The 23,439-nt window shown below is 39.1% G+C and overlaps 1 protein-coding gene across 4 annotated transcripts in view; it reads left to right on the top strand.

The window, feature by feature from the left end:
- The window catches only part of nhsl1a (NHS-like 1a), a 73,448-nt gene that overhangs the window by 41,846 nt on the left and 8,163 nt on the right, over positions 1-23,439 (top strand). For 3 of the 4 annotated variants that reach the window (XM_056476388.1, XM_056476389.1, XM_056476391.1), the window contains exons 2-5: positions 9,414-9,566; positions 21,157-21,287; positions 22,444-22,636; positions 23,148-23,279. In XM_056476388.1, coding sequence (XP_056332363.1) covers positions 9,414-9,566; positions 21,157-21,287; positions 22,444-22,636; positions 23,148-23,279 — 609 coding nt within the window. Of the gene's footprint in view, positions 1-4,725; positions 4,911-9,413; positions 9,567-21,156; positions 21,288-22,443; positions 22,637-23,147; positions 23,280-23,439 lie in introns of those variants that run through there. The other variant, XM_056476390.1, reaches the window with a different exon arrangement.

Below are 23,439 nucleotides of genomic sequence, written 5' to 3'. Positions count from 1 at the left end.
TATGCCACTTCGGTCTTGTTAATTCTTGTTTTGGTCCTGTCTTGTCTAGTATGTTGTGCTCGGCTTAAGTTTTCTTGGGTCGAGCACTTATATTTCCTGTCATTGTCTGTCTTTGTATGAGCACTGTCTTGGCTGCGCTCGGGCCGTACGCATTCTCACTTGACGCGGGGACGCGAGGGTCAGGTGTGCTCGAGATGTGCGCTCTCGTCCCGGTGTGTTTGTTGTTTTGTTCGTGGCATGGTGTTTTTGTTCTCACTGCTCCAGTCTAGTTGGTTGCGGTTTTGGTTGGCGCTGGGACTGGAACATGCATGTCACAGTTCACCTGTTTGTTAATTATTTCTCCTTTATAGCTCCCTCTTGTCTGCTGTCCTGTGCCAGTTCATTGACGTTCATCATACGTCACATGTCACTCTTGACTTATTGAGCCTTGTCTTTCTTGATCCTTCCTGCCTTACCAGCCCAGCCCAAGTTTGTGTTTTGTCTTTTAGTTAATGTTTTCTTTTTTGGGGTTGTTTTTGTTGTTTTTTTGTTTTATTTTATAGATAAAACCCCCATATTTCTACTGCAATTGAGTTCTCATCCTTCCCTTACCTGAAATGTGACAGTAGTTAAATAATTTTTATATAAAAAAGGGGGGGTTATGGGGTAATAGGGTAAAAAACACATGTTTTATTTTAGTATCCACATTAAACTGAATTTACAAAAGTGATTTTATATACAAAATGTATTAAATAAAGGGTCTACCAAAATCAAACATTTAGTCTAAATATGGGTTAAATAATGTTCCAGCATCAGTATAACTGATATAGAGGATATTTATGTGAAAATAAAACAACATATATGTCCTAATCTGTATTTGATGAAACATAAAAATGAAAGTCATGCTAATTTTATTATATTTTAAATAATTTCACATGTTTACTAATGGCTAAACCTAGTGTTTTGAATAGAGATGTCCCGATCAGTTTTTCACATGATCGGATCTGGACATCCCTAGTTTTGAAGGATAGTGTCAAAGTATAAAGATTTAATATGACAATTAGTTAGTGTTTTGTGGATTTTTTTAATATGTAATTCCAATTGTTTTTGTTATGAATAAATAACAAAAAATAAAATAAATCGAATGAAACGTTCTAAAATAAAAGCTTTACATGTTTTAAAGCTTGAAAATCATCATAAATTGCTCTTTCAGTAGGCAACAACTGCCACTGATGTCATTTTCAAAAAAATAAAGTGCATGACGCCATTGCATATGTGACCTAGTGTTTTTTTTTTTTACCTTTTTATACATTATACATACAGTGCAACGCCTGTCTACAAACCCATTCCTCATTAAAGTTCAAGTGTTTTCATCCTTTTCCTTCCTGTCTTTTGTACTATACTACGTCTGTCTGCCATTTTCACACAGCGACACACAATAGCTGAGACGTCTTTGAGGGAGTCCAAACACTGCTGGAGTTTTGTTCACAATCCCCAATCTGTCTCATTATGGTCCTATTCGTTTCTATTATATCAGCACGAATGCAGCAAATCCAAATCCCAACTGGACTAAAGTCTGTATATAAGAACAATCATTAAGAGTTGTTTCCTCTGTAGGTATGCAGCTTGCCATATGCTCTTTGCGTATGTGGTGAGTGAAAAAGAATACTGCGGTATGTGACATATATTAGTTTAGCCTCTGTTGGCCTTCCAACTGCTTTATATGGAGAGGTTTGTCTTCTGTTGTTAATGTCTTGTCTGGGACATGAAGAGGAGAGGTGTTGTAGTTTTTGTATATGAGTTTTTTGTTATGTAGGACTGGTAGTGCTAGAAACCACTAAACACAATAGGATCAGTCAAGCAGGAAGATTTTAGCATTTTAGGGGGCTGTACCCCAGTCTCATTATGAGTGTGCCCTTTAGCTGAGCCAGGGTAAGACAATGGAATACACAACATTACCCATGAAAAACACAAGCAAAGCAGCTCTAGAATAAGTAATTAAACTACAGTAGAGAACTGTGAATTAAACATTTTTTAAATATCACAATCAAATTATGTTTGGTTAATAGTTCTCTCCGGTGTATTCTTCTGCATTACATACAGAAGACTGCAAATGTAATTGAAAATACTTTGCTCTTCTAAAAATAAAGTTTCTATTGACCTTATTTTTTAATGCGGAAGTACGCTCGTTTTGCGATTGTTTTAGAACTTTCGATTCAGCTGCCTATAGGAGAAATGACTAGGAATAATAAACGTCAGAAAACGGTCAAACTACTTACTCTACAAACAAGTGTTTGCATGACTATAGATAAAAAGTAGAATAATATATAAAGAAATATAATAAAGAAAATATCAGTTTGCAACATCAAGCAGCAAAACGTTTTTAACATATAAAAATGAATAGAAGTGAATGAGACTGGAAGTCTCGAGCTAAAATGATACAAATGACTGCGCCCACTCATCAACGGAGAATAAGGTGAATAGTTCCATGAAGAATTTTACTATGCAAAGAATCCTCACATTAAAGACTGGGAAAAGTCATTAACCAGCCTATGTTAAAGTCAGCATGAGTTTTTCAGTTATTAAAGAATGGAGAAAATTAATGGTGTTGCACTTGTATTAGCTGCTCTGCACTCATCAATTCAACAAACAGTGGATGGAACACAGTCCGGCACTATATTTTGTTTTTAACAGTCTGGTACTACCAACCCAGGCTCATTCTGAATATGTACACCAGTATACCCCATCGTCTCGGTCAACTTCGCTCCACGTCACAATGGACAAACTGGTAACAGTGGAAAAGTCATCCATACAGAGGTCAGCGGTCAGCTGGTAAGCAAGAAAAGGAACGGCATCATACTGCACGGTAGCGTTCGTTTTATAGATGAATTGCAGCCATACATACCTCTGGCTACATAATTCGCGATCTCCATAAATCTATATAGGGATGCATTTTCAGAATGAGCCTATGTTGGGTACTACTTATATGAAGCTTAAAAGACATCATTTTCAACAGCAAATTTAAATGTGTTCATTACCACTACTTCATTATTGCATTACTAAAAGTTGGAAAATGTTATTAAATATTTAAAGAGTTTAGATGCAAAAACCTCTAAAAGCCTTTTGATATTTTCTTCTAAAATTAGCATTTTTCTCCAACTCTTGTGTGCTGGCTCAGTAATTTTATATCTATAGTGATGGATAAGTTATTTTCATTGCCTTTAAAGTAAAATAACTTAACATAAACATAGGAAGTTGAGAAAATTCTCATTTTAGGAGGACATTTCAGACGGCATTTAGAGGTTCTTGCATCTGAACTCTTTCCTTCCTCAAAAGTTTTATTATAACCGGTAATAGCTCTGGATTGCTGTAGAATTTGGCACCTAAACAAAAATCAGAATAATTAAATTCAAAACAGAGCTGCAGATGAAAAGTACACAAAGTTGCTGCAATTTTAAAACACATTTTGCACAATAGTATAATACATAAAATTCATCCAAAATTTTAATCGTTATCTGCACTAAAAATGCTGGGTTGTATTATTGAAAAAAGTAACCCAATGTTTGGTTAAATATGGATAAACCCAATGTTTTTGTTTTTTCAAATAAATTTAAGTGTACATAATGAACAGATTGAAATGTTTGGATGAACACCAGCATTTCAGAGTGTATTAATAAAGCTTTCAGCAGAAGTGAATTTTACATAAGGGAGCACTACCAAATATATTATTAGCCAAGTGGGCAATTAACATTTTTACCACTGCTATAAAATCACTTTTACAAACTGTTACAGCCTTCCTCAGATTTGTGTTGCCAGCTCTTTTCCAAAAAGTGCCAAAATCAAGGACCGACATTTGCTGTGCCACTGAGTGGTCGTCACGCTCTATATGATGGGCACATTGGATCAGTATCAATGCATCATGGCCATCTGTGTGTCATTTGCGAGTGCTATGGTGAACAGAGGGCTCTAATTTACAGCATCACTGATTGGCACATCGGACTTGGTTTAAATCTCACAAATACTTCTCACTATGTGCTCTCTGCCCCGAAGGTTTCTGACATCGCCATAGACATACAGTAATATCAACAATCTCAGCAGTGAATTGTGCTGTTCTGACCAACCTCACATGTAAAATTGCTGAGTGGCCGTTCACGGTTCATTAGAAAGAAGGATAAAAAAAAGGGAGAGCGACAAGGAGGAAGAAACTCACACTTGCTTCAGCACTAATGAAAAAACTGCAGTACTGAGTGGCTAAATAGGACTTGGGTGGGTAACCACCACCTTAATCTCCCCTGAATGCTCTAAGATCCTTTTCAAACTCGTCCTGGGCCCCCCAGCTCTAAAGAAAAAGGACAGAGCGAAAGGAGGAGTGGCGGGAGCTGCAGCGGTGTAGAGAAACACAATAGGCTGATTGTCAGTGATCCATAGTGTATGGCACAGATCCAAGTTGGTTATACCTCTACAGCAGTAAAGACAAGGTGAGAGAGTCTTAAACCTATGCAATGCGACAGAGAGACATGCACTAAAGCGTAAGACACAAGGAGGGGAGGAGGTTTGCACAGCACAATTGATGAGCAGAGGAAGGCGGATGCAGAGAGAGAGAGAGTGTAACTCAAACAGCAGCTGAATATCCTCTGGGGTGGGCGAATGTGTATGTGTAGAGAGAGAGTGATGGCGAAAGAGAGATAGAAGGGGAGGGGGAGCGTTGCATGCTGTGCCAGTCAGCGTAAAATGAGTAAAGAGAGAGTGTCGTTTGGGTAGCGGCATTTTTTTACCCCCTTTTTTTCTTCCTCCTCACACACTCACTCACTTGCTCCAATGGTGGACTAATTCATCCTTGTGCATGCATCTCTCAGGGGATCTATCGCTAGTCACAATGGTGTTCATCGGGACCACTCTTAAATCTGTCATTAAGTACTTCAAAAAGAAGGGTAAGTGCTCTCATCATGTACCATGCCTGTTTGGGTTTCTCTTATCAGTTGTGCAGCTGAAGGTCAAGTGGACTGAAGTAGTTTTGGGTGTGGGGTTATTCATCACCGCTGCTGTGGGTTGCATGTTTCTGATTCGGAGCGCTGTGCTACATTTGTTTGAGAGTCTCTTTTTATAGCGGGACATCATTCTCTTTATGGTGACCTTGTTCTACAAAAAAATGAAGTTCTATGTTCTCTACAAAGATTCAACACAGATTTTTTTATTGATGATGTAATTCTCAGATGGTCTGCATAGTATTCACTATATATATATTCATTCATTCATTTTTTTTTTGGATTAGTCACTTCATAAATCTGGGGTCGCCATAGCGGAATGATTCGCCAAATTATCCAGCACATGTTTTTCGCAGCGGATGCCCTTCCAGCTGCAACCCATCACTGGGAACCACCCATACACTCCTATTCACACACATACACTACGGACAATTTTAGCTTACCCAATTAACCTGTACCGCATATCTTTGGACTTGTGGGGTAAACTGGAGAACCCAGAGGAAACCCATGTGAACACTGGGGGAACATTCAAACTCTACACAGAAATGCCAACTGACCCAGCCGAGGCTTAAACCAGCAACAGCTCTACCTACTGTGCCACCGCATCGCCCTATATATATATATATATATATTAATATATACACTGTATATAGGGTGATGCAGTGGCACAGTAGTTAGAGCTATATATATATATATATATATATATATATATATATATATATATATATATATATATATATATACACACACACACACACAGTATATTCCAATTTAATTTACAGTGTGTATTTATAATATATAATCATAATAAAAAATGTATATTCATGTAGTTTATAAAATGTATTGAATATGTATATAATATACTCTCTCATATTTTTGCATGGTATAAACTGTCCATTTACATTTTTATTATATTTTAATCACATAACATTTTATTATTACTATTATTTAAATAAGATTAATTTTCACATTATATCTACTGGTAGCTTTTTATAAGAATGACTGTAAAACTTCACTGTACATGTAAGTTTAGGTTACAGAAACACTGTACTGATTTACATATTTGTACCCTAAGGGTATTTTCCAACAGAGCAATTGACTTTTTTGGTGGACTAGTTACCTCTACCTCCATGTAATTTGAGCTCATGACCAAGTACTCTTGCATGACCTATTGTGCTCGAGGAAACTATGATTGTGAATAATCTATAATCACTGGCATACATTTGGTGTGTGAAAAAAAGCACATATAAAGCTGACCTGGTTAGTCTTACCCAGAGGGCTTTGGCATAATTGATCGTTTAATCTGGGTTGTCAAGACACCAGCCAGAGACAAGCATGTCTCCAGTGTGTTTAGACGCAGTGGTGCAGAAGTGTTTGATTGGCCCGGCCCCTCGTGCAGTTTATCTTGTGTTTTCTCTGATTGAGCCTGAAAGACTGCACATGACTGCAGCTCCCAAATCTCGTGCCTGGCGGCTGCAGCCAAAAGGAGGGGTTTTTCTGTTTAAATTGTGTTTACTTCTTTTAAATTTTTTACATTTAATTAGTCATTTATTTATCCAAGGAATAAACATTCTCAATTTTCCGATCTAAAAAGAGCAACTACAGATGTTTTTTTAGAAAGCTACAATAACAAACAAAGCCAAACTAATTCCTACAAAAACATCTGCAGTTTGATTATTCCTTTACCAGTTCAATAATTAAAGGTTGTTAAAACACACATTAACAGTATTTTCGGTTCAATAAACTATTCCAGTCAGTATGTGCAGCATTTCTAAAAAACTTTACTTAATGAGGTTATTACGAACGGAAATTAAATGGTAAGCAAAAACCGTTAATATTATGTATCCACAATTTTTTATTTCTTTTTTTTTTGTTGTATAATGGCAGTACTATCTTAACTGGTATTTGCAACATGGTCAACTGCAGCTTCAGCCTAAAGACCTTGCTGGCCATGATCTACCAGTTACTAAACTCGTCGCTTAACTACTTTAGTACAATGCATTGTAAAAGAAACTAATCTGTTTCCTGAAATATTATTTTTATTCTCCATTTGTTGCTTTATTTATTTTTTTAATCAAACTATAAAATGTAGAATGAAATATGTATATGCATGGAATAAAAGCTATATATTGCACCAAAGACTATACAATACACAAGACATGTCACTAGGCATGAGCCGGTATAAGATTCTGACGGTATGATAACCTTGGATAAAAATATAACAGTTTCACAGTATCACGGTATTGTGCTCACTGCTCTAAAATATATATTTTTTAACTGTCTGGGTAAAAAACTAAAACTTTTTTCCCCTTTGAACACAATATATTTATTTTAAAAATATTTTGGAACAGTAAACATGTCAGGCTGAATAATTCAAATAAATTATTGACTTCTGCTGTCTTCAATTGTTTCAAAAACACAGATTTCTTTACTATTTAAAATGGCGTCTTTGGATATTTTTTTTGCTGGAGATACTGTTGTCCTAAAAAAAACTTAAAAAAAAATGTAAATAAAAATTTTACACTTAATTTAGGAATAGTATTACAGAAAATTTTGCCGGTTTTAAAACCCTGACTTTTCCAAACCGTGGTATACTTTGAAAACGTTTATCGTCCCATGCCTACGTGTCACTCATATAGTTAAAATGGGAAAAAGTGTAATGGTCAATGGGGGTGAAGCCCCGCCTACTAGTACAGGAGCCAATCATCGATTGCTATAGACTGACATTCCTCTGCGGCAAAAACTCAGACCAGGCATGTGCTTTTATGACAGTTTTTTGTGGTCAACAAACACACTGGAATCCCAGTGAATATTTGCTTCACATATATAACAAATATATCCACATAAAGCTTAAAAACTGTACTTTTAAATGAACCAAGTACACTTGAAAACAAAAGGTTTTATTGGTTTTGTAATGAATGCGAGGTCCGTCCTGTCAAACGCACATCACATGACAGCAACTACTCTAACGCCCACAATCTTGTTAACAAAGAGTCGCTGTCCTTTCTAGAGGAGATTTGCCATCAAGTCTGAGTTGTGAATTATTTCAGAAGAGCAGCGCGATATGACGAAGCATTATTCAGAGGATGATCATGTGTAGAACGGCCATAAATTAGGTTGGTGTCGTGATCTCGTTCCTTTCGTGCGTGCATGCGCATTAGCTCAGGAAACCTGCCGATTTTGTTTGATACGAACATTTAGAAACAAAACTTATGAGACTTCAAATATGTAATGTAATCTAGGCAAAGCTAGGCAAACAGTATTGGAGAATTTCATGTTTCCCCATTCAGACAGAATGCTTGAGCGTACTGACCGAGAGGTGTTTTAAATATGGCCACTGAGTGAAATGACTTGCCTTATAGGGACTTTGATTGTACTGAATGTAAACTTGCTTCAATGTGCATGATCTATTTAAAGGTGCTATTGGATGAATTTTCACTTTTGTAAAAAAAAAAAAGGTATTTTTGTAAATTTGTTTTTGCTTTGCTTCTGTCTGCTTGCTCTGACAATTAGAAAAGAAAACATGCAGCCAGTTTGTTATAAACTGAGTTTAAAAATGTCATTGATCGATGTGTTTGAGGTTTGCATATTTTAGTTTTGATATAACAAGCTAGTTCTTTAATGGTGCAAACTATGGAGTCCTCTCACACAGAATCCCAGCTTCAGAAGTGTCAACAGCGAAATGGCTTTATTTTATATATGACAGGAATGTCCCAAAAAAAGTAAGCAAAAACATATTGTGTGCGCAAAACTGATTAACAAACCTCTGACAAATAAAGCTGAACTCGCATCAAATTTACATTTAAAGAATGTAACGGTACCTACAATTCATCTGGAAAAAAGTTATTTTTATATATAATTCTTTATCATTTGTTGTAGTTATTGTTAGCAAAAAAGCTAATTTGCTAACATGCTCATTATCATAAAGAGATGTGCACCAAAACAGGTCAGAGTGAACTGAGCTGTTTTTGACAGGGTAAAAAGTGTTAAGACTACGATTAAGAAATCTTAGTTAAGTTATAGACTTTTCATTAATTGTTATGAGTCAATGCTTCTAACCTGAGGTTTAGAGCTATATTCCAACCACAAAAGTATGTGTTATGCTGTTTGCGAATGATTGTAGGAACCATAGATCATATTGATCATCAACACTGAATCATTAAACTTAAATGTTTAAAATAATAGAAATTGCAACAATAGTTGGTTAACGATGCTGTTTTGGAAATGCATCATACCATCTTAGAGATTCGCTCTGGTCAAAGCAGGTCTTTCCAGAAGGCTAGAGCACCAAAACTATTTGGGTACTTTAATATTGCCATCTGTAATTTAGGAAAAAGCCACTACAAATCTCTACATGCATTCTTTTTTTTGGCTGTAATACATTTTTACACAAACCACTGACCTTATTCCTTAAACTTTTTAATGTGTTCTGGTTCATTTTCCTTATAGCGGTGTCCAGTCTTGATGAGGAGAGCAAATGGTCGGTGCACTACACAGCCTCCTGGCACCAACAAGAGAACGTCTTCCTGCCAGGGTCCAGACCAGCCTGCGTTGAGGATCTTCACCGTCAGGCCAAAGTCAACCTGAAAACAGTCCTTAGAGGTCAGAAACAAATAATACAAAACAAAAATAGATAAAAAAAACACACACAGTAATAATAATATTCTGAATCTGAACAGAGCAAAAAACTGGCTAGAAGTCAAATAACATGAGATTCAACATAATTGTTTTAATCAGCAAATTCAAATTACCTCTTTATTACCTTATAATGAAGATTACATTACCACTGTGGAGAAATTATATATATAAAAAAAAGATAAATGGGAATAAAAACTAATATAAAGGAAATGTTAAGTGTCTTCTATAAATTAAATCTGTATAGGACATTTCTATTAATATCCCAAATATCGTTGTGACCAAAGAATGACAAAAAAGAAAAAACGTCATATTTGTAACATTTTAATGTGGCCATAAAATAATTAATATGGAAAGTACCCCTAAAGTCATATTGGCAATGTTATTCTATGACCAAAGGGGGCCATATAGGAACATTCTGTTAAAGTCCCAAATGTCCCTTATGTCCCCTTTGTTATGTTCTCATGTCACGATAAAATAAGCTAAATTTAACGTAAAATGTTATTATATTGCCAACAGAAGACCATGTGAGAATATTGCGTTAATGTCCCAAATGTCTTCTTTGTAACGTTCTCATGTGGTCACAAAATAACTCATATTAAATGTCCCTCTTAAGTCATATTGGGAATGTTATTATTTAAAAAACAGAATACCATGTGGGAACATTATATTAGCATGCCAATTGTGCTATGTATAACATTCTTATGTAACCATAAAGCAGCCAAAAATTCATATAATGTGCATTAACCAGCAGTACTTTCACCACTAAAAGCAATGTTTTGTGATAGACCCTTTTCAGGTGATATCAGCATCTTAAATCCTCGAATAATTGAATTTTTTTTGATATTTATAAAGTTTAACTTTGTATTATGTCATCTTTCCATCAAATTACAAAAAACTAGTTCACACTTATTGGTGGTGTTTCTAACACAGCGTCTATGGGCAGGGCAGTAAATTTGATATTGTTCTCTCTTCTGGCCTCACACGTTGTTTTCCCTCTTTTTTTGAAAGCTGTAAAAGGACTATAGTGGAGTTTTGTTATTTGTACTAAACTATGATGACTTCTGCTGCTAAGTAACCCAGAAATGTGAAAAGGGTCTACACTGCATTTTTAAAAGATCTTCTAAAATGAGAGTCTGCAGTGTTTCTAGAGGAAGTAATTTAAAGAACGTATTTTTTTAATAAGGCAGTATGTTTAAAGAGAAAATTTTCAAAGCAAACTGTAAATAAATTAGTTTAACTTATCACATAGAAAACATATCACATAACAGAAGTAGGTTGTGAATGATTGTTTATAGGTTTCAGGGCATCTGAATCTTCCTGATTGTGCTTTTCTTTTGGTTTAGGTTTCTGTCTGTCAATAAACTGCCCGTAGGGATTGTTCAGAAACACCACTGAACAGCTCCTATAAAGCCTAATGGCATATGTCCTTATCATTTGACCTTCTGCTACACTAGGGCATTTCATTAAATGCCAGAGAATAGCATCACTTCCCTTTGTATCTGGAAACCAGATGCATTTTACTTTCATGGCTCTTCTTAAATTCTCTCAGTTGACCTTGCTCTTGCCTAAATAATTAGTCCTCTGAGGTGTTCTGGAATGCTAATGTACTGGTGTATGTATGAGCAGTCTTGGCCCCAGCGGATGCAGCAGGTGGCACACCAAATGTCCGTTTTGCCCTTTTCCCAGAGAGCTTTGGCAGGGTCACTGTTGTTGTCTGTCTGTTTGTTTTAATTGTGAATTAAATATATTTTTGGTTTCTAATTTGCATTCACAGACCTCCCACATTCAAAAAACAGAGTTTTTGAATGTCTTTTCTTCTCAGACCCTAAATCATATTGTGATAATTAAAAGTCAAATCAGCCACTGCAGATGTAGAGTTTTATCCTTGTATCGGTTTTGGCAGCTGATTGATAATTAAATCAACTGAAATCAGATGCTTTGCTACAGTTTTTCATACAACAGAAAAACAAATATTAGTTTAAAATAAAGTTAATACATGATGACAATTTTCATTTTTGATTGATGGCTTCTTAGATGGCAGACAAAGTTGTTGATAAAAACATAAAGCATGTATAGGCAGTAAACTGAGTTTTGGTGCATTTTATCTGCATTAAAATGAGAACTGAGACAATAGTAAAAGCACAAGCACTTACAATTATAAAATGAATACAACATCCTTCACACTTGCACTCACTCTCTGTCCTTCACTCTTTGAGCTATTAGCATATTAACCTGTGCTAGCCTCTGCTTGCTAATCACTGCTCAAAACGCACAGCTAATTATAGTTGTTGACTCCAATGGGGCTTAACTGAGTAGCACTCTGTGAAGTAATATTATAAGCTTTCTAAAACATAATCCGCTTTAGGCGAAATTCAGAATAAGAAATTCAAAGGGTATTCATGGGTTTGGTAATGATTCATTGGGCTAAATGTGCCATTTACTTATGTTTATTTATGTAAGATTTATCTATAATATTATCTATACACCACCTGACAAAAGTCTTGTCATCGATGATAATTGTAGGAGCAACAAATAATAAATTGACTTCCAGTTGATCATTTGAAAAGTGGCAGAAGATTTTTTTTTTTGATGAATCATCTGTTAAACTGCATCCTAATCATCACAAATACTGCAGAAGACCTATTGGAACCAGCATGAACCCAAGATTCTCACAAAAATCAGTCAAGTTTGGTAAAGAAAAAATCATGGTTTTAGGTTACATTCAGTATTGGGGCGTGCGAGAGATCTGCAGAGTGGATGGCAACATCAGCAGCTTGAGGTATCAAACATTACCACAAGAGAGGGCAAATTCTTTAGCAGGACAGTGCTCCTTCTCATACTTCAGTCTCCACATCAAAGTTCCTGAAAGCAAAGAAGGTCAAGGTGCTCCAGGATTGGCCAGCCTAGTCACCAGACATGAATATTATTGAGCATATCTGGGATAAGATGAAGGAGGAGGCATAGAAGATGAATCTATATAATCTTGATGAACTCTGGGAGTCCTGCAAGAACGCTTCCTTTGCCATTCCAGATTATTTCAATAATAAGTTATTTGAGTCATTGCAGAGATGTATGGATGCAGTCCTCCAAGCTCATGGGAGTCAGACACAATATTAATTATTTTTCCACTGCACCATGAATTTATATTCTATACTGTACATTATTTCTGTTAGGTGACAAGACTTTTGTCTAAGTAAAGTCAGACCTTACTGTCCCAATTAAATTATTAAAAATCAATGCATGATCTTATGTTATTTTGGTACAATAAGCTTAATCTAAAGGCCTTTACCTTTCATATAAGCCACTTCTGAAACCAAATGATCAACTAAAAGTCAAGTTATTATTTATTGTTCCTAAAACTTAGATAGGCGACAAGACTTTTGTTAGGTAGTGTATAATATAGTTACTAGTTAATTAGTTAAGGTTATTAGTAACTAATAAAGCTATGATAAATAATAACCTTAAGTTTTTCAAATTTGATTGTAATGCAATAATGTGCACCTGTTGTAAAGCTGCTTTGAAACAATAATTATTGTAAAGCGCTATACAAATAAACTTGAACTGAGTTGAATACATGTACACATAATTCTCACTTTCATTATATGTGTTTGCAGGCTTGTTAATATTGCAGGTTTATGTTACTGAACTAAAATCACCTGGTCATTGCCACAATTAGTACAATACTGTATACAGTTTATATTAAATTGCCTTCCTCTATTTATTATTATCTCATGTCATCTAATGTCTTCTAATCTCATGTTTATTTTCGCTTTATTTATATTAAATTCATATTTATTTAAAGCATGAAGTAACTGAAAAAGGATTTGATTGTCATAAAAAATATTCAGTTTATATTCTGCACAGATATTGTGCAGTTTGTACATACAGCACACAACACTTGCGAAGGTGTCTTGTCTTTTCATGAGCTGCTGCAGCAAGGATTAGGCGATTACACTGAGCTCTGCAAAATAGACAGAGGACACACACAGAAAGAGAAAGAGAGAGAATAGCTCATAGTGTTTCTCAGCGGGCACTCATTATTAAAGTGCCAGAGGAGGTGATCAGCAGAAATAAATGGATATGTCAGTGGCATTAGGTAGAGGTGGAGACCCCCCTACTCTGCAGGCCATTCATAACCCAACAGTCAGATCTGACATATTTAGGTTAAACTCTCAGTCCTACTTTATTTAACTGGAGGTCTTACTTATAGATGTGTGAGTCTATCTGTCTATGTTGGTCTGATCTGTCTATATGTCTTTTTGACGACCTGTCTAAAAACAGAAATGTCTTTCCATTATCTTGTTGAAAACATCTTGACTTTTCAGATTGATGTGAACACAGAATGAATCATGTGACGAGAATCAATCACACAGCTTCACACTTTGGAATATACACAGTAACAATTGTAGACAAATAACCTCAGAGAAACAGTTTAACAAATCCAGATTCTGGAATTGAGTGCTGTACTTCTTTGCATATCCACCTCAGATGTTCAACCTGACTTCTGTACATTTGTTCAAACCCAACACAGGCTAGATTTCTCTCACTGAATGTAAAAAAAAGTACATTAATAATAATAGTTAATTAATAATAATGAAGGTGAAACAATCAAACAACCATGTGGAATTTATTGCTTTTTAAATAAAGCTGATATTGTGATACTGGTGTTGAAAATACATACATTTATGCTGTAAATTTGATCATTTTTGTGACTTTAAATAGTTTGTTAAATAGTGATATAATTGTGCCTCATTACAATGTTTCACATACTGTTAATGTTTTTTTGGAAAACAAATTTTGGGCAGAATTATATTAACCGTATTGGCCTGGCCCTCGAAACTGCCCCATTTTCTAATGTGTCCCCTTTGGAAAATTAATTTAAAAAAAATTAAAAGAGAGAACAGTTGTCATGTATGTTCTTTAGTCTGAGTTTTCAACCACACAGTATTAATTCAGTTTTAAAAAAAGTAAAATAATCACATAAGTACTGGGATAAATGTTTGGAAATAATCACTAATGTCTACTATAGCGATCAAAAATGACCTTCTGAAAGAAACTTGGTGCTTCAAATGAAGACTTTATCTATGCAGTTGATTTTAACAATGCGGTGAATGTGGTTGTACTCATGAAACTATTCTGTAGATAGGTAATTTATTTCCCTAATTTGGCAACCATTAAAAGTTGTCTGCGGATGTTATGAAGCGGACAGGAGACAGAGGTAAGGAAACGTTAGGGTGTTTATTAAATGACAACAAGGAGCACATGAAGGATAGCCAGGAGGATCAGGAATGATGTTGGGGTCTTTTCCTCCGTGGCTGGGTAACAGGAATACACGAGGATGGACAGCACACACCAGATACAGCTGACAGAGGATGACACAGACTTGGAAGGACTGGAAGACAGGACGATTCGGGAGGACCAGGAAGACTAGGAGGAATACAAAGAGAACAGGTAAGTAAATCGTTTGTTTTAGCTGAGGATGACTACGCTGAGTGGTCGCTCAGTTGTCCGCTTTCGTCGAGACGAGCCCGGACAATGAGCGACTGGAGTGCTGTGCTTTTATCTGGTGCTCGTGAATGTGATGCAGCTGTGTGCTCATTAGAAGTCAGGTGATGGTGATCTTCGTGAGTGGGGGTCGTGAGAGCCTGACCAATCCATGACAGTACCCCCCTCCCCAGGGCCCGCTCCTGAGGGCCGACACCTCCGACGCCGTGGTGGTCTCCCTCTGCCTCTAGGCGCTGGGAACTCAGGGTGGCTCTCATGAAACTCCACCATGAGACTAGGATCGAGAATATCAGCTCTGGGAACCCATGTCCTTTCTTCGGGGCCGTACCCTTCCCAGTCCACCAGGTACTCCAACTGGCCACCACGACGTCGGGAACGCAAGATCTCCTTCACTGCGTAGACGGCTCCTTCTTCTAGGAGCAGTGGAGGAGGGGGTTCCTCTTCGTGGTCAGGCTCTGTGGAGGGAAGAACAGGATCGTGATAGGGTTTCAGGAGTGATACGTGGAATGTAGGGTGAATACGGTAGTGAGAGGGTAATTGTAGTTTGTAGGTGACGGGGTTAACCTGTTCCACGATGGTGAAGGGACCAACAAATCGGGGACTTAACTTGCGAGAGGGCAGTCGCATGCGTATGTCCCGGGTGGATAGCCACACCTTTTGTCCGGGTGTGTATCTGGGTTCTTCAGACCTTCTCCTATCGGCGGTTACCTTGCTTCGACGGACTGCCCTCTGCAGATGTTGATGAGCCTCGTCCCAGACTCTCTCGCTCTCCCGGAACCAGTGATCCACTGCGGGGACATCAGATGGTTCGCCATCCCAGGGAAAGAGCGGTGGTTGGAAGCCCAGGACGCACTGGAATGGCGTGAGTCCGGTGGAGGGTTGCCGCAGTGAATTTTGGGCATATTCTGCCCAGCCCAAATACTGGCTCCAGGAGTTCTGGTGACCACTGCAGAAGGTCCTCAGGAACCGTCCCACCTCCTGAATCTTCCTCTCTGTCTGCCCGTTGGTTTGGGGATGATATCCAGAAGAGAGGCTGACGGCCACACCTAGGAGCTTGAAGAAGGCTTTCCATAGACGTGAGATGAACTGTGGACCTCTGTCCGACACAATATCTTCTGGAATACCAAATGACCTGAAGACTTGATTAAAGATATTGTCGGCAGTTTCAAAGGCTGTGGGAAGACCTTTCAGAGGGATTAGTTTGACAAACTTTGAGAATCTATCTACTATGACTAGAATACAGGTATTACCTTCTGACGAAGGGAGGTCAGTGATAAAGTCCACTCCTAGGTGTGACCAGGGACGGTTCGGAATCGGCAAGGGATGGAGCTTTCCAGCGGGTAGATGACGTGGGCTCTTGGATTGGGCACAGTCCTTACAGCCCTGAACATATTGCCTCACATCCCTTGCCATGTTTGGCCACCAGAATCGTTGGGATACTAGCGAGAGAGTATTGTTGATCCCTGGATGTCCAGTGCCTAGCGAGGTATGTAAGGAGTGGATCAGATCTACCCGGTGTTCAGGTGGTATGAACTGCCGATGAGGAGGGCATCCCGGCGGAGCAGGGGCTTCCGGAGTGGCAACGACTGGAGGAGCGTTCCAGGTGATCGGACAAATGGAGATGTGTTCGGGAAGAATCTTCGTTGGGAGTTCTTCATGATCGTGATGCTCGTGTAAACGAGAGAGAGCGTCTGCTCTTAGATTCTTGGGTCCTGGACGATAGGAAATGGAGAAATCAAAACGTGAGAAGAAAAGTGACCATCTGGCTTGACGTGGACATAGTCTCTTGGCCTCTTTGATGTATTGGAGGTTTTTGTGATCTGTGATCACCTGGAACGGATGTTTGGCTCCCTCCAACCAGTGACGCCACTCCTCCAAGGCTAGCTTGATTGCTAGAAGCTCCCTGTCTCCTATGCTGTAATTCTGCTCCGCCGGGCTCAACTTCCGAGAGAAATAGGCACAGGGATGCAGTCGGGGCGGTGTATCATGATGTTGAGATAATACTGCCCCGACGCCGGTGGCGGATGCGTCCACTTCCACCACGAAAGGAAGAGTTGGGTCAGGATGAGTCAGGAGTGGGGCCCTTGTGAACTCCTTCTTAAGAAGGCGGAAGGCTGCGGCTGCTTCTTTGGTCCACTCCAGTCCTTTGGGTTTACCCTTGAGGAGATTAGTGAGAGGTGATGTAATCCTGCTGTAGTCCTTGATAAACCGTCTATAAAAGTTAGCAAACCCAAGAAACCTCTGGAGCTCCTTAATGGAAGTGGGTTCTGACCAGGATAGAACAGCCTCAATTTTCTTCCCATCCATACGTATACCGGTTTGGTCAATGATGTATCCCAAGAAATGAATCGACTTCTGGTGGAATGAGCATTTCTCCGCTTTGAGGTAGAGGTGATGTTCTCTCAATGTGTGTAGGACCTCCGCAACGTGTTGGCGATGTTCGGCCTCACTCCGGGAGTAAATGAGGATGTCATCTATGTACACTATTACACAGTGGTGAAGAAACTCCCGGAGGACTTCATGAATGAAGTTTTGGAATACGGAGGGGGCGTTGACCAGACCGTAAGGCATGACCTCATATTCATAGTGGCCAGTAGGGGTCACGAATGCTGTCTTCCATTGGTCCCCCTCACGTATTCTTATCAGATTATACGCGCTGCGGAGGTCCAATTTAGTGAAGACTTTAGCTTCTCGGAGCTGTTCCAAAGCGGCTGGTACCAGAGGAAGGGGATATCGGTATTTTACTGTACCGTTATTTAGGACCCTGTAGTCGATGCATGGACGCAGCCCTCCGTCCTTCTTGGCCACAAAGAAGAAGCTTGAGGCGGCTGGTGATTTTGAGTGACGTATGTACCCCTGACTCAGAGCCTCCCTTATGTAATCTTCCATTGCCTGATTCTCTGGAAGCGAGAGCGGGTAGATCCTACCTCTTGGCAACTGGGCATCTGGAACTAGGTCGATCGCGCAGTCCCATGGCCGATGCGGCGGTAGCTGGGAAGCTCTCTTGGGGCAGAAGACATCATGAAAGGAGCTGTACTCCTTAGGAATGTGGATAGACTGCTTCTCAGGAGGGCTCTCGACCGATGTTGCAAACAAAGAAATGGGGTTCCGACCTTGAAGAGGGAGATTTGGAAAACAGGCAGGTGTACATCCAGATCCCCATTTCTTTATCTCTCCTGTGCCCCAAGAGATGATGGGATCGTGCTTCACCAGCCACGGGCGCCCTAGAATGATGTCCATATTTGCACCCTCCAGAACCAGAAATTGAATCCTCTCTTGATGTAACAACCCCACTTGAAGAAGGATGTCTTCGCATTGTCGATGGATACGGGTCGAAGATCGAGTGCACTGGGTTATCGGTTGTATCTGGTATATATGCGAGGACGCCTCAGTACGGAGGTGGAGTTGACGACAGAGGGATTGGGAGATGAAGTTCCCTGCTGACCCGGAGTCGATGAGGGCTGTGACAAGGAGAGAAATAGAGGCAGTAGTTATTTGTACGGTGGTAGTAAGTGGTTTACATTGTTCAATATTCGTACTGAATACACTCACTGAAGTCCGAATGGGACGAAGGGGACACTCCATACGGGTGTGTCCACTGACACCGCAGTATAGACACAGACCCCGGGTCAGCCTCCTCTGTCGTTCCGCTGATGTCAGTCTTCCAGACTCTATTATCATGGGTTCTGGTTCTGGAGAGGCTGTTGACTCAGGCGATTGGAGGAGTGCAGACGAGGGGGTGATGGTGTCCTGTTGATAGGAACGGAGACGATCGGAACATCGGAGAGAATGTTGGATGAATCTCTCCAGACCCATTGTATCATCTAATGTGGCCAGTTGGATTCGGAGAGTGGGTTCCAAGCCGAGCCGGTACGTGGTCAACAACGATCTCTCATTCCATCCACTTGCAGCTGCTAGAGTGCGAAACCGGAGAGCATATTCCTGTGTAGATAGAGTACCTTGCTTTAGATGATACAGCTGCTCTCCAGCGGCTACTTCCCCATCAGAACGTCCAAACACCTCTTTGAAATACTCCGTGAAGGTAGTGATGGAATTCATGACCGGCCCGGCTTGGTTCCAGATCGTCTCAGCCCATTTAAGTGCAGGTCCAGAGAGTAGAGATACGATGTAGGCGATCTTCGACTTATCTGTGGGATATAGAGAAGGTTGCATTTCGAATATGAGGGAACATTGTAACAGAAAACCATTGCACTCCCCCGCTCCGCCTGAGTAGGGCGCTGGTCGGGCCATGGGACTGGAAGGAAGGGCCGAAGAAGAAACTGTGGAGGCGGAAGTGCTCGGTGCTGGTGGTGCGTTGGAAAGTGGAGCTGGTGGCTGTAGAATCCGCTTCAACTGGTCCACCAGCTCTTGAAGGTGATCGGGGGTGCTCATGTTGTCGTCGTTATGGGTCCGGGCTTCTGTTATGAAGCGGACAGGAGACAGAGGTAAGGAAACGTTAGGGTGTTTATTAAATGACAACAAGGAGCACATGAAGGATAGCCAGGAGGATCAGGAATGATGTTGGGGTCTTTTCCTCCGTGGCTGGGTAACAGGAATACACGAGGATGGACAGCACACACCAGATACAGCTGACAGAGGATGACACAGACTTGGAAGGACTGGAAGACAGGACGATTCGGGAGGACCAGGAAGACTAGGAGGAATACAAAGAGAACAGGTAAGTAAATCGTTTGTTTTAGCTGAGGATGACTACGCTGAGTGGTCGCTCAGTTGTCCGCTTTCGTCGAGACGAGCCCGGACAATGAGCGACTGGAGTGCTGTGCTTTTATCTGGTGCTCGTGAATGTGATGCAGCTGTGTGCTCATTAGAAGTCAGGTGATGGTGATCTTCGTGAGTGGGGGTCGTGAGAGCCTGACCAATCCATGACAGCGGAATGGTTTGAATTTCTGTTTAGTAAAATAAACATTAGCGCTTCATTTGGGACGACACTAAACTGTACGGGAGTCACGGTGGTGCAGTGGGTAGCACGATTGCCTCACGGCAAGAAGATCGCTGGTTCGAGCCTCGACTGGGTCAGTTGGCATTTCTGTGTGGAGTTTGCATGTTCTCCCAGTGTTCACGTAGGTTTCCTCCGGGTTTCCCCCACAGTCCAAAGACATGAGCTATAGGTGAATTGGGTAAGCTAAATTGTCCATAGGGTATGTGTGTGAATGAGTGTGTATGGATATTTCCCAGTGATGGGTTGCAGCTGGAAGGGCATCCGCTGCGTAAAAAATATACTGCATAAGTTGGCAGTTCATTCCACTGTGGCGACCCCAGATTAATAAAGTTACTAAGCCAAAAAGAAAATGAATGAATGAATGACTAAACTCTACACTACACAAGTAAACAGTATTGTGTAGTGCGTATAATTTATAAGTGTATCATTTGTTATGCAACTATTGAATTATTGAATTCTAACCAATTTACAAAACATTCAAATTCATTAAAAACTATTTTTACATAGACAGCAACACTTAAAATGTAGTCAGAATTGTCAGTAAATTGCATAGTTATTCTGATTTACAGAATTGTGAAAAGAAATTATTATTCTTGATGTATTGCAGCTTTGTTAATTAATTTGTACAGCATAAGCCTGCTGTCTGTCAATCTGTTATTGTCCTCTCTCTGCACTGAGGGCAAAAGGACACTGTGTCTCCGCAGTGGTACAGTAATATGCTGAGTGGGATGTAAGTCATCAGTATGCGTAACTTAAATCGGTTCTTTGCGAGATTCTCATTCTATGCTTAGCTGTAGTAGTCAGCTCCTTTTTTCCATCTTTTTTTCCTAAAATATTTAGGAAAAAATAAGAAAAATTGCAGTACATATTGTTTTTAACTGTTAATAATTTACAGTATATATATATATATATATATATATATATATATATATATATATATATATACGTGTGCATTCTTAAATTGTAGAACAGGACAACGTTTATAGCCTGAATCCATGTGTAAACACTTTCTATAGGTTTGTGTGATCTGCATTAACTCATTAACCCTGCAATCTGTTTATAATTAGATGGTTATTCTTGCCTTTCTAGAGTGCGACAAGCTCAGGAAAGATGGCTTTCGTAGTTCTCAGTACTACTCGCAAAGCCCGGCATTCTCTGCAACCAGCCTTTGTGAAAGTGTACATCTGGATGAAGAGAAGACAGAGAAGAAGAAAAAGAAGGTTAATACACAATATAATCATTTTCTCTAAACTCAAATGCATGCAGTTGCTAGAAAATAAAACTAGTTTTGCTTGTCTGGGCAATATGTAATGCAGTCTCTAAACAATTGCCTAATAATGTATATAGAAAAGTGATTTTAATTAAGTAGTACATGTTAATGTAAGATGTGTAAGAAAAATGTAAGATATTTGAGAAAAAGTTAATTTTAATCCTATTATTTGCTTAAATATTATTTTTAAGGCTCTTTTTAAGCCTGTTACTTGTTCATATTGCATGACACAGTCTCCTAAATACTCTGATGGGTCTGTTGTTTTGCATCGCCCCCTTGTGGATGTATGTATGCTAGCAGTGTAGTTTAGTTTTCACTTCAATAAAGGAGTCAATGAAGTAGAAAATTTTTGTCCCACATTCTGTCATCCCTAAGAAAGGTAATGTCTCACATCACTTTTGTTCCTTTATTTTATTTTTCTTTCCTCTCATCAAGCGGTTTAAAGTCCTAGACTGCCTATCACAGTCTTGCCTCTCTCTCTGCTGTCATTTGAGATCTTGGAAAACAAAGGTACCACTCTTGCTGACGTTGCTAGTCAGTGGTAGCTCTGTGCTGTGTTAAGGGTGGCTTCAGATCCTAACAAATCCTTTTAGCACAACCTACTAGTGCTAGTCACCTGCCTTGAGCGTGTTTTCCCCTCTACAGTTTAGAGACAATGAGTACGGTAGATTACACAAATTAAACATAATTAATGCATAATTAGATTGTGTATTTCCCTCAAGCAATCTTACATATTTTTATAAGAGCTGTTTATGCATAGCAGAACAAAAGATTCTACCTATTTTGTCTTTTTGCTAAATAAAAATAATGAAAAAAAGAATATCGAGACGCATTATGGTTGAATACACCGCCTGTAACACTGATCTCAAATTAGCATGAATAATTTAGAAAGCAGCTCTCCTCCATTCAGGGCTCCCCTGAGCTTATTGCTTAGAGTAATATGTTACTGGAGGGAAATGCACTTCAGGAGCACTTTATTAGAATTCCTAATTGAATTAACAGTAGAAATGACCAAGTATCAGACAATACCTGTTACTGGACATTGGCTAGGCTATTATTCACCGAAACCTGGCCTCACTAAATCCGTATGTCTTTGTTGTGTTCAGGCGTCCGATTCACCTAACGAAGAGGATAAACTTGTGTACTCAATGCCACCACAAACCCCTCTGCTGGAGCATGGCTCTGACATGGACATCCAGAGAAGTTGGACCAGCTGTCTACCTTTGCCCACTCCTGAGGAGAAGATGAGACTGCAGGCCCAATCGGTGGCTACTGATATAATTCCCATCAACATTACAGGTACCTCCATTGTTTATTCTTAAAATATCCTTTTGTAAAAAGTGTAACATTTTAAGAGCAGTCACTTCATCTACCTAGCTGTTCATTTTTAAGAGGTCAATGTTGTTTTAAGTTTTAGATAGTGGGTTCCATATGTGTCGATATTAAAACTCATCACCAATAATACAATAATTATTTTCATGTTATAAAAGAAACAGTGGCCAGTTTGAATCGTACTTGGGGTGGGATGTTCAAAACTGAAGGTTTTACATTGTTACACATCAAAGATATAAGGTTTATGGGGTATAATGATATAATGAAGTATAATGTATAATGAAGGCCAGTTAGTTTGAGCTGTCCTAGTTAACTTAAGTCCCTGCATATTAAAAGGCAGACTGTCCAGTGCTGGACCGAATCAACCAAAAAAAATTAAATCCCACTTGGTGCGGGTTGATTTGAATTTGAGATTTGAGTTGCATCAACACGAGGCATGCCATCAATGGGTACTTTTTTCATGTTTTTATATCATTAGGTGAGAACTTTGACCGCCAGGCCAGTTTTCGGCGTTCCATGGCAAACACTGATACTATAATACGAAGACCTAAGAGAGTTCAAAGAAGAAAAACAATAACAGGAGTACCTGACAACATCCAGACTGAACTAGGTATTATATTATTCATTGTTCCTTACTATATGTGTCACCCTTCTTAACTAAATGAAAGTAGCACTCTAGGAATCATTTGAAAGGAAAAATTAATAAAAAAAAAAAAAACAGGCAAAAAGTATGGAAATCGCATATCTAAATAGTCCAGTCATGAACCAAC

Source organism: Danio aesculapii, chromosome 17 (genome assembly GCF_903798145.1).
Source record: "Danio aesculapii chromosome 17, fDanAes4.1, whole genome shotgun sequence".
NCBI lineage: Eukaryota > Metazoa > Chordata > Actinopteri > Cypriniformes > Danionidae > Danio > Danio aesculapii.
Note: the sequence above shows the minus strand (reverse complement) of the source record. Positions and strands in the feature narration are given on the sequence as shown.